The sequence below is a fragment of the Esox lucius genome, chromosome 19 (genome assembly GCF_011004845.1).
Source record: "Esox lucius isolate fEsoLuc1 chromosome 19, fEsoLuc1.pri, whole genome shotgun sequence".
NCBI lineage: Eukaryota > Metazoa > Chordata > Actinopteri > Esociformes > Esocidae > Esox > Esox lucius.
In genome coordinates this window covers 21,265,736-21,278,068 of record NC_047587.1, presented here as the reverse complement: position 1 = coordinate 21,278,068, position 12,333 = coordinate 21,265,736, and the positions used below count along the sequence as shown (strand labels likewise).

Here is a 12,333-nt window from a genome sequence, read left to right as displayed (position 1 = left end):
GTAGCATTCATTCTTTGTCCAAAAAACTAGGCAGCTAAATCGTAAACACCTTTTTATGCCACTTTAAATTAATGTACAAAGTTTATGTGCATATTGTGGGACCTTTTTACACTGGCGCTTCTATTTAAACTCACCTTAAAAGCATTTTGTTCTCTTCGCTCCCACTGTTTTAAGGTTGTGGGTGATGTCCTGTATAGAGCGCAAGCTTACATCCAGAGAATGAGTGCCCTTTTCTGAACAAAGAATGAATTGCAAACAGATAATATCAATCTCTTTGCGTTGAATTAATTGACGATACAGATATATCGGTAAATTGATAATATCGGCCAACAGCATCGGCCAACTGATATATCGATCAGAGGCTCTATGAAGGACGTCCCTGGAATGTCAGGAAGTTGTGTGAATGCACCGTTTGCATAGTGGCCTTTGGAGTGGTTACTCCCTGATCACCAGCCTCAAACGCAAAGTTTGCAACTTACTGTTTTTCTTTTGGACAAGTCGATGCGGAGCTGCAGCTACACTTGCCACCATCTGTCATGTTTTGGATCTCTGGTACCTACGGTGCTGAACAAAAACCAGTACTGTCATGTTTTGGATCTCTGGTACCTACGGTGCTGAACAAAAACCAGTACTGTCATGTTTTGGATCTCTGGTACCTACGGTGCTGTACAAAAACCAGTACCGTCATGTTTTGGATCTCTGGTACATACGATGCTGTGCAAAAACCAGTACCGTCATGTTTTGGATCTCTGGTACCTACGGTGCTGTACAAAAACCAGTACCGTCATGTTTTGGATCTCTGGTACCTACGGTGCTGAACAAAAACCAGTACCGTCATGTTTTCGATCTCTGGTACCTACGGTGTTGTACAAACACCAGTACCGTCATGTTTTCGATCTCTGGTACCTACGGTGCTGTACAAAAACCAGTAGTGTCATGTTTTCAGAATTTTGGCATGTCATGAGAACCGAAGTATCGGTTCTCATGACATCCCTACTCCTGGATGTCCTGAGAACAGGCCCTGTTTGCTGGGTGTAGACTCATGATAATAGCCTCGTGTTGATTATATAATCCGTATAGTGTTTAAGATAATTTGGGTGTTTCAGACATTCTCTGCAGCACCATTATGGTAAGCTTGGAATAGTTTCATCTGTGGCTTGGTGAACGGGACATGTCTTTGAGCTGATGAGATCGGTTAGTGTTATCATTGAATTATGCAGACCAGTAACTCCCTTACAACTCCCTTAACATTGGGCTTTATCTTTACACGAGGCATCGGGAGGTTTGGGAAACTGTTGCACATAAGCTGTACTGATGGTCTTTGGTTTGATAATCTGCATTATGTGCTTCCCTCAGGAGGGGTGTATCCCTATCAGAGAACAGATGAACATATTAGGACACAGAGCACATGTATGTTTGGAGTCCTGAGGTCCCTGTGCCCATTTACACAATGCAGGCAACAAGCTATGTAGAGTTTTTTTTTGTAACTACTCTTCACTCTGTATGTTATTACGCTTTCAACAATGTTTTTATAGATTTGGTCTATTTTTAACTCGGCATTAGTTGCAATTCATGCTTTATCATGTTGAAATCAGAATTGCTCACTCTGCTTAGTGAATCTTTACCATACCATACAGATACATAAATAAAAGGCTATGCAGACTGTGCAGAGAATGTTATCACTGGCAGCATAAAAAATGCATGAGGATCAGTGTATTGCAATAAATGGAGGTTGACTGGGGATGCATTTTGATCAAAGTTTCTGTTGGAGAGAAATGTACGATTTAGCCCATTGGTTTCATGGTCTGATGGGTTATTCGCATCTCTAAAACTAGAGGTAATCTGAAAGTGGGACGTCCTTTCTCATGGTACTGTAAATCTTTTCATAAATGTGTTTCTTAGAAAGGAACACTGCTTCAATTTAAACCAGCAAAATATTTATTGTTGCTGGATTATTCAAGTTACTAGTATTTAACAATGTAGGATCATGTGATTTCACCATCTTAACACTGCCATGTGTTTTCAGGTGAAGGAGTGGCTGTGTCTGAATTGCCAGATGAAAAGAATGGAACCCCCCGGACCTCCTGTGATTGAACCCCAACCCTCTCCCAACAAAGGTTCACTACCTCAGAAGGCATCTGTCACAACTATTGCTCCCCAAAAGAAAGACACTCCAACACCAGGCTCCCCTCAGAGAAAGCCTGCCACATCAGCAGCTGAGCGACCCAAGCCAGATGTTGCTAACACAACTGACCCACAGAAACTGTCTAGTCCAAAGCCTGCTCAGAAGGCACCACAGGAGAACCAGAGAACATCAGGGTCTCAGAAACCACAAGAGCAGCCAGGCCAACCTGGGCGTAAGCAAAGTAATGCCATATCGTTCCCTCAGCAACAACCTCCAAAAGGTGGATCCTCTCCTGCCAAAGCTGTGCCACCACCACAGCCCCAGCCCCCCAAACCGGAATCTGGAGGTTTATTTGGATTTGGTGGTTCTAAATCTCAGCCGGCCCCCTCAAAACCTGAAGAATCAGTGTCTGGGAAGATGTTTGGCTTTGGTTCCTCCATCTTCAGCTCAGCATCAACTTTAATCTCCTCAGCTGTTCAGGATGAGCACCGCACCACGCCGTCAGCTTCCCCCAAGATGTCTGCAGCAGCCCAGGCCTCTCCAAAGATCCCCCCTGCAAAGGAGACCAAACCACCTGCTGCTCAGAAAGAAGAGGAGAAGAAAGCAGAGAAACCTCAGCAGACCAAGGTCCCCCCTCCAGGACAGGCCAAAGTGGAAAAAATACCACCAGAGCCTCCAAAGGGGGCAGCACCAGTTCCCAAATCAGACCAGTCCACCTGTCCACTCTGCAAGGTGGAACTCAAAATGGGCTCCAAGGACCCTCCCAACTACAACACCTGTACAGAGTGTAAGAATACGGTCTGCAACCTGTGTGGATTCAACCCTATGCCAAATGCAACTGAGGTAAAACTACTATATATTGATTTACTGCTGTGTAATATAGTAACTACTGCTTTATTATGATTTAGAAAAGGCTCTCTCTTTTATTGGAAGATTCTGAGCGTCTAATATAATCTAATGTGATTGTGGTATCCAATTATAGTTGTACCAATAAACTACGTTTGTCCAACCAGGAAGTTAACCAAATCTGCGTGTGTGAGATAATGTGCACTAGAATAACAGTCTCAGCTTGAGGGCACCCGACCCACCTAATGGAGTCACTAGAGTGTTATCGTAAGTTAACCCTTGGTGACGATGACTGCCCCCTAGGCAGTATTCACCACCCCGCTGGAGTCCCAGGCACAGACCGGCAATTGGTTCAGCCAATGCTGTAACTTAGACTGGCAAGCCAAACTGAAATCTCCTGCAACACTGCTGTTTGCTACATATCGTCACCTTCCTAAAATAATGGCCTGAGTAATTTTTTGACAAAAATGATTTTCTCCTCATGGTGCTGGCCACTTCTGGTAAAATTGCCTACATCCTCAGTTGAACAGGTCATGTGATTCTACACCTGTAGTATAATGGCCTATGTCAACAGTATGTCAGTATTTGGTTCAGTGTTTTGTGCTTTCTGAAAAATCTGAAAAAATTACTTGGGCCATTATTTTAGTAAGGTGACGATATTTTATTCTGCAGTCGTTTTGGTGTTTTTAAAAAGTGGGGCGTTGTACAAAAGTGCGTCTGCCATTGGATCATCTCGAAATAATCACATTGTCAAAGCCATTATCACCTTTTCTAAATGTCACTCCATCCATGTGTGTTATATGGCTCTTAATCCACTAATTGGTTTTTGGAACAAAATCAGACTATTTGGTTGTTTTTCCTCGTGGAGGTACTCAAATCCAGAATCCTTTCAGAGAAGAAACGGGGGGTGTGACATTTTTCTGTAGCAAAGAGATTGGGTAGCAAGGCAAGGACTGTGATAGTTTCCTCAGTACTGCCGTACAGAGCCTCAGGCTGCAGCACCACCCAAGATCCTGATAGGAAGGTTATCTGTCGGATTTGTAATGTCTGTACATTTTGATCAGTGTGCTTCAGTTCTAGAAATATCTTTCTTTGACATTTCAACATTGGTCTGTACACAACTTGTTAATTCAAAAAGGATTTCCCCTCAGATCAGGTTTTAGCTTTCAGGAATAGATTGGGATTTTGCTACACTGTAATTTTATTTAGTGAGTTTTTCTGGCATTTGTAAAAGAGAAACAATGCAAAGTCCCAAGTGTAGTAATTGACCCAGATTAATCATACCAACAGTAGCATTGTACTATAGTGATTAGAAGTAGAAGTTCAGATGGTTAAAATTCTTCCCTTTCACTACAATGTGATTTGCACATTTTCAACTTAGATAATACACAAAGTACAAGTCACGCTAAAGCACAAAAAACAAGAATAATGCATTGAAGTAAGCTGGATGATATACAATGTATCTTATAGAGTAAGGGGGGGGGGGTCTCATTGCAGAAACATTTCCTTGGACTGCTTTCCATTGTGAACAGATACAGTCGTAGTAAAACCATATCCAACTCTGTATTTTTCTCACAATGTGAACATGTTTCAGGTGATGGAGTGGCTGTGTCTGAACTGTCAGATGCAAAGAGCACTTGGAGTAATAGAACCTCCAGGGCTGCCCATGATGAAACCTCAGGCTCCACCCAACAAAGTCTCTGCTCCTGCTGCTCCCCAAAAGATAGGCACTCAATCTCACTCTTCTCCGCATAAAGTAGCCACTGATCCAGCCTCACCCAGAAAGGAGCCAGTGAGTCTAGCCCCTAAGTCTGTCCCTTCAAAGCCTGAAGAATCAGTGTCTGGGAAGATGATTGGCTTTGGTTCCTCCATCTTCAACTCTGCATCTACTGTAATCACCTCAGCTGTTCAGGACGTGCCCCGCGTCACACCCCCAGTATCTCCGAAAGTGTCGGCACCTGTTGCACCTCAAAAGAAGGATACTCCCTCACCAGCTGGTGTTCGAAAAGGTGCATCAACCCCAGTGTCACCCAAAATAGAGTCCCAAACACCAGCCGCATCCGTGAAGGAGGACCTCCCAATGCCAGGCTTCTTTCAGAGAAAGCCAGATTCCTCCGCATTGACTTCAAAAGAGGACCATAAACCTGTAGGCCCTCTAAAACCAGGAGAACCATCAGGGTCTAAGCAGGGGAGTATTGCACAACCACAGCAGACTCCTTCACAGGAGAAAACTCCACAAGTCCAGCCTCAGCAGACACTAGCAGAGACAAAGAAAGCAGGGCCAAAGACTCAGCAGCAACCTCCAAAAGTTGGGATCTCTCCAGGGTCTGCTCAGAAGGTAGCACAGGAGAACCGGAGATCATCAGAACCTCATGAAAAACCACAGCAGCTAAATCAGCCTGGGCGTAGGCTGAGTAGTAACATTCCATCCACACAACCCCTCAAGCAAGAGTCTGGAGGCTTTTTAGGCTTTGGTGCTCCTAAATCTCAGCCGGCCCCATCAAAGACTGAAGAGTCAGTGTCTGGGAAGATGTTTGGCTTTGGTTCCTCCATCTTCAGTTCTGCGTCCACTTTAATCTCTTCAGCTGTTCAGGATGAGCACCGCGCCACACCGTCAGCTTCCCCCAAGATGTCTGCAGCAGACGAGGCCTCTCCAAAGATCCCCCCTACAAAGGAGACCAAACCACCTGCTGCTCAGAAACCAGAGGAGAAGGCAGAGCCACCCCAGCATACCAAGGTCCTCCCATCAGTTCAGGCCAAGTTTCCAGGAGAGCCTCCAAATGGAGCAGCATCCACCCAACCAGTTCCTAAATCAGACCAGTCCACCTGTCCACTCTGCAAGGTGGAACTCAACATGGACTCCAAGGACCCCCCCAACTACAACACCTGTACAGAGTGTAAGAATACGGTCTGCAACCTCTGTGGATTCAACCCCATGCCACATGAAACAGAGGTAAGACAACCTGACCGTTTAAGTTTGCAGCGTTCAGCAAGCAGTTGTTTATCTTAAAATTCTAAATAGTGTTATCATCACTGATTTATTTTTAAATAATGGAATATCAATACATGACATGACTATTATCCCAGTGTTCCTATATTATCTTGAAGGGCTACTTAAAGCATATAATACTCGTGAAATATAATCTGACATTATCTTATTTCCTCAATATAATTAGAGAAGTATATCCTTGAAACATTTGTAATTAGTATTTTTTTCTATAAAAAAAGCATAATAAAAACAGGCAATTTCTTTAATCAGTCATGATAGGTCCAAGGGATTCTTGGGCAGGTTGGTCTATTGCCATCTATTTTAAACGTTTGTCTAAGGTATGCCATGCATATTTGCTGCTTGGAGTTGCATGGTCAGGAGAACTATCACACACAGTGCTTTTAAATTATGTTAATTTTGTTAGTACTGTAAATACTAGGCTACAAAGAACACACAAAAACAAACACACAGGCATGCACTGAATGTTAATGATATATCATGCAGAGAGAAGAGTAGAGAAGTCCATAGAGATGTATACATTGTCCTAGATCAGGGCTGCCCAACCATTTTTCTGGAGATCTACTGTCCTGTATGTTTTCTCTCCAACTCTAAATTAGCACACCTGATTCTAATAATGATTAAAAGCTTAACCGGGTTAGTCACAAATGGGAAGAGAACCTACAGGACAGTAGATATCAAGGAACAGGGTTGAGCAGCCCTGTCCTAGATCATTTGACAGTTAAATTCCACTCCACACAGTTCATAGAAATGATGTACTATAGTGTTATATTGCAGTTTCTGAACATTATTTATCTTGTGAAAAAATAATTGTTTAATGTATATTTTATATATATATATGGAGGAATACATTGCTTAGAAGGAACAGATGATCAGATAGCAGCTCAGTCAATTATTTTTAAAGGAGTATTGAGAGTGTCAAGTTTTTTGTAGTTCATTCTAGTCATTAGCTGCAGATGACTGAAATGAATAAGAAACAAAGGTAGTAGTGACTTTAGGAATGGCTAGAGTAAGGTACCTGTTGAAGCGGATGTTACAGTGTAAGGTACTTGTTGAAGCAGGTGTTACAGTGTAAGGTACCTGTTGAAGCGGATGTTACAGTGTAAGGTACCTGTTGAAGCGGATGTTACAGTGTAAGGTACCTGTTGAAGCAGGTGTTACAGTGTAAGGTACCTGTTGAAGTGGATGTTACAGTGTAAGGTACTTGTTGAAGCAGGTGTTACAGTGTAAGGTACCTGTTGAAGCGGGTGTTACAGTGTAAGGTACCTGTTGAAGCGGATGTTATAGTGTAAGGTACCTGTTGAAGCGGATGTTACAGTGTAAGGTACCTGTTGAAGCGGATGTTGCTGTTGGATGTTACTGATCAGTCTGTAGATAGTCTGTAAAAGTTATATCTGCACTGTAGATGATTGACAGACAATTGTGACTCTCTAAATAAATTGATACCCATTATTATATTCAAACTTTAAGTAAGCATCCTTTAAGTAACCCACCTGATGCAATGGTCAGGAACAAAAAAAATATACCAGTCATGTTACTTTCTATGTACATTTTCAGAAAAGTGTAAAGAAACATAGCTTTATGTTAATTGAACTGTTGGATATCAATAAGATAGCATGGAATGCTGTACGAACCTAACTCAGCATTACTCTTTCAGCAGGTGGAGTGGCTGTGTCTGAACTGTCAGATGCAAAGAGCACTTGGAGGAGGACCCTCCATGATGAAACTGTCTCCCAACAAAGTGTCTGCATCTGAAATGGTCACTCCTACCCCCAGTGCAGCCAAAAAGGACATTGCAACACTAGCTGCATCTGCAAAGAAAGACAGTCCAACCCCAGGCTCTCCTCAAAGTAAACCAGTCACCCCATTTGAAATATCCAAAGCTGAAGCTGCTAAAGCAGCAGATACTGAAGTGCAGGCAAGCCCAGCGCCTGCTAAAACAGCACCTACAGAGAACCAGAGAACATCAGAATCTCAGAAACTACAACAGCAGCCCAGCCCTGGGCGTAGGCAGAGCAGTGCCTTCCCAGCTACAAATCAACCCCCAAAGCATGAGTCAGGGGGCTTATTTGGCTTTGGTATTCCCAAATCTCAGTCTACAACCTCCAAGCCTGAAGAGTCAGTATCTGGGAAAATGTTTGGCTTTGGTTCCTCCATTTTCAGCTCTGCATCCACTTTGATCACCTCAACTGTTCAGGATGAAGCCTTCCACACAACACCAACTCCTCCCAAGGTGTCCTCACCTGTTATACCGAAACAAAAGGAGGCTACCATACTAGATGGCGCCCAAAAAGTGGTCACTATACCAGCCTCACCCAAAAAAGATCCAGAGACCCAAGCTTCAATGAAAGAGACCCCTACCACAGGCACATCACGGGAACATGGGGCTTCTCCGGCAGTGACTTCACAGCAGTACCAGAAACCTGTGGGAAAAACAACTCCACAACAGAAGACTCTACAACAACACGGTGAGCCTCCACAGCCCCCAGTCCATGCACCAAAAGCTGAGCTTGCAAAGCCGCAGCAACAGCTTCGTAAAGGCGGGACCTCTCCTGTAAAACCTGTGCCACCACCACAGGTGCAGCCCCCGAAGCAGTCAGGGGGCTTCTTTGGATTTGGTGGTCCTAAATCCCAGCCAGCCACCTCAAAGCCTGACGAGTCAGTGTCTGGCAAGATGTTTGGCTTTGGTTCCTCCATCTTCAGCTCTGCATCCACTTTGATCTCCTCAGCTGTTCAGGATGAGCACCGCACCACACCGCCATCTTCCCCCAAGGTGTCTGCAGCAGCTCAGTCTTCGCCAAAGATCCCCCCTGCAAAAGAGACCAAACCACCTGCTGCTCATACAGCAGAGAAGAAGGCAGAACAACCCCAGCAGACCAATGTCCCACCAACAGTTCAGGACAAAGTGGATAAGCTTTCATCAGAGCCTCCAAAGGATTCAGCATCCTCCCAACCAGTTTCCAAAACAGAAAAGTCCTCCTGTCCACTCTGCAAGGTGGAGCTCAACATGGGTTCCAAGGACCCTCCCAACTACAACACCTGTACCGAGTGTAAGAATACGGTCTGCAACCTCTGTGGATTCAACCCCATGCCTCATGAAACAGAGGTAAGAGAAAATGAAAGCTTACTTTTACTACGTTCAGCATGCGGCGTTGCTGAAATAAGATGGATTAAGCTATTGAGAATGTTACAAATTATACCCTCATGTTCACTGATTGGTTTTTAGATAAACTCACAGATGTCACGGATAAGATGATCCACAAAATATATTTTATAGAACAGGTTTTGAACATTTACATGTATTGTAGACTATGCAAATTATGTCGGCTCGTTCTTTTTGCCAGTGTTTATGTATCTGAGTTATTTATTCACTTTAAATTTAGATTATTTAAAGTAGTCTATGCAAGGGATAATGCATTTTGAATTTCATACAGACCTTCTCACTGGTTATGCAAATTATACCAATTGTGTAACCTGTGTCCGCATTTGGTCATTTGTAAAGTTAGATAAAAACAAACTGAACTCTGCTACCTACAACATGGAAACCTGAGTACATAGTATGTATTTAACACAGCATTACTATTTCAGGTAACGGAGTGGCTGTGTCTAAACTGCCAGATGCAGAGAGCGCTTGGAAGAATGGAACCCCTGGGAAATTCTGCAATGAAACTGTCACCCAACAAAACATCTGCACCGCAACCATTTGTTGTAACACCTGCTGCATCTGTGAAGAAAGACTGTCCAACCCCAGGCTATTCTCAAAGTAAAGCAGCTCCTTCTGCAGCTGAAATATCAAAGGCAGGACCTGCTAATGAATTAGACAGTCAAAAGCTAGCAAACCCAGCACCTCCTCAGAAAACAACACTGGAGAACCGGAGAACATCTGAACCACAGAAACCACAACAGCCATCCAGCCCTGGACATATGCTGAGTAGCACCAACCCAGCCAAACAGCAAACCCCCAAGCTAGAGTCAGGAGGCTTATTTGGCTTTGGTGGTCCTAAATCTCAGCCGGCCCCCTCAAAGCCTGATGGGTCAGTGCCTGGGAAGATGCTTGGTTTTGGTTCAGCAATATTCAGCTCTGCATCCACTGTGATTACTTCAGCTGTTCAGGATGAGCACCGCACTACACCGCCAGCTTCACCCAATATGACTAGAGCTGCGCAGGCCTCTCCTAAGATCCCACCTGCAAAGGAGACCAAACACCCTGCTGAAGCAGAAAAGAAAGCAGAGCAATACCATCAGTCCACATTTTCCCCATTGCAGGACAAAGTTGAAAAAATACCATCAGAGCATCCAAATGGAGCAGCATCCTCCCAACCAGTTCCCAAAACAGACAAGTCCAACTGTCCACTCTGCAAGGTGGAACTTAACATGGGTTCCAAGGACCCTCCCAACTACAACACCTGTACCGAATGCAAGAACACTGTCTGCAATCTCTGTGGATTTAACCCTATGCCCAATGTTACAGAGGTAAGTGATATCAAACAAGTTATTATCTACATAACTTGTTGTTTTCTTGAAAATTCTCTAAACTATATTTTGAGCATATCGTCTATTGTTTTCAGTTTAACATTTTACTTACATTTAAAATTCTACTCATATTTTTTTTTCAGCTGAAGGAATGGCTGTGTTTGAACTGTCAGATGCATAGATCGCATGGTGTAATGGAACTCTCAGGACCTCCCATGATGAAATACAAAGACCCGCTTAACAAAGATGCTACACATTATACACATCAAAAACACACTCCCACAGCTGCGACAACTAAAAAGGACACCCTCACACTCCAAAAAGAGGAGACAACTGTTCGTGCTGCTCCACAAATGGACAGTCAATTACCAGCCTCTTCCAAAATGTTATCACAAAGTCAACATGATTTTACACCACCAGATCTGTCCAAAACTGGTGAATTCCGAATGCCAGATTTACTTGTCCACAACGTTTCTGCCACTCCCCATACCAAGGAGGAACCAACTCCGGCCTCCCCTCTCATCAATGAAGCACCACCTTCACCTTTTGTCAAGGAGGACCCAACTCCTGCCTCCACTGTAACCAACACTGAACCAAGTCTTATGTCCACTCTCACAAAAGAGCAACCAACTCCAGCCTCACCTCTCATCCAAGGGTCACAAACTTCTGCCTCCCCTCTAATCAAGGAGGCCTCAACTACAGGTTTTACACTCCCTAAGACGCCTGTGTTACCTCTCACCAAAGAGGCAGTAGCCTCAGCCCCGACCTCATCCCAGAAGCAGAATGAACCTATACTGGCAGGGACACCACACAGAAAAGAGGCCTCAACATCAGATTCAACAGAAGATAGAGAGGCTGTGCAATCAGAAGAAGGTTTACAACAGAAGAAAGGAGCACCATCTTTGGCGGCATTAGAGACTAAAGAGGGGAAACCTCTAGTTCCAACACAAAGCAAACAGTCACCCATTCTAGAGTCAGCCAAAACAAAAGAGACAACAACAGTTATTACTCCATTGGAAAATATCTCACTTGACAAACAGAAACCTGATGTTTTCCAAAAGTCGGTGGAACAAACAGACACATGTACAACCAAGCAGAAAGAGGCTGTTCAACAATTTCAGGATCCAGAAAAGCTGTCTACAAAGGCTCTGCCACAAGTACAGCCCCTTAAATCTCCAAACCATGACCCTAACATCTCTCCCCCAAAGCAGGAGTCTGAGAAACCAACTAGTCCAGCCATTGCTACTAAGGCACCACAGAATCGTAGAACATCAGAACCACAGAATCCTCCACAGCAGCCCAATCAGCCTGGACGTAGGCAGAGCAGTGCCATCCCAGCCACCAAACAACCTATAAAGCAAGAGTCAGGAGGCTTATTTGGATTTGGTGGTCCCAAATCTCAGTCTACACCATCAAAGCCTGAGGAGTCAGTGTCTGGGAAGATGTTTGGCTTTAGTTCCTCGATCTTCAGCTCTGCAACCACTTTCATGACCTCAGCTGCCCAAGACAAGCCTTGTACCACACCACCAACTTCCCCAAAGGTTTCTGCAGCAAACAAGGACTCTCCAAAGATCCCCTCTGCAAAGGAGATCAAACCACCTGCTCTTCAAAAAGCAGAAAAGCATGTGGAGCAACAGAAGGCCAAGGTCCTCAGACCAGTAGAGGCCAAAGAGGACACACAACCATCAGAGCCTGAAAAGGCAGCCTCCTCCTCACAACCAGCTCCCAAATCAAACCAGTCCACATGTCCACTCTGTAAAATGGAATTCAACATTGGCTCAAAGGAACTTCCGAACTACAACACCTGTACCGAATGCAAGAACACTGTCTGCAACCTCTGTGGATTCAACCCCATGCCGAATGTTACAGAGGTAAGAATAGG

General features: G+C 44.2%; 1 protein-coding gene across 11 annotated transcripts in view; it reads left to right on the top strand.

The window, feature by feature from the left end:
• The window catches only part of pclob (piccolo presynaptic cytomatrix protein b), a 107,015-nt gene that overhangs the window by 25,153 nt on the left and 69,529 nt on the right, over positions 1 to 12,333 (top strand). For all 11 annotated transcript variants that reach the window (XM_029114881.2, XM_020040325.3, XM_034288016.1 and 8 more), the window contains 5 exons: positions 2,027 to 2,968; positions 4,566 to 5,924; positions 7,636 to 9,084; positions 9,567 to 10,451; positions 10,595 to 12,322. In XM_029114881.2, the coding sequence (XP_028970714.2) occupies positions 2,027 to 2,968; positions 4,566 to 5,924; positions 7,636 to 9,084; positions 9,567 to 10,451; positions 10,595 to 12,322 (6,363 nt within the window). The remainder of the gene's footprint in view (positions 1 to 2,026; positions 2,969 to 4,565; positions 5,925 to 7,635; positions 9,085 to 9,566; positions 10,452 to 10,594; positions 12,323 to 12,333) is intronic.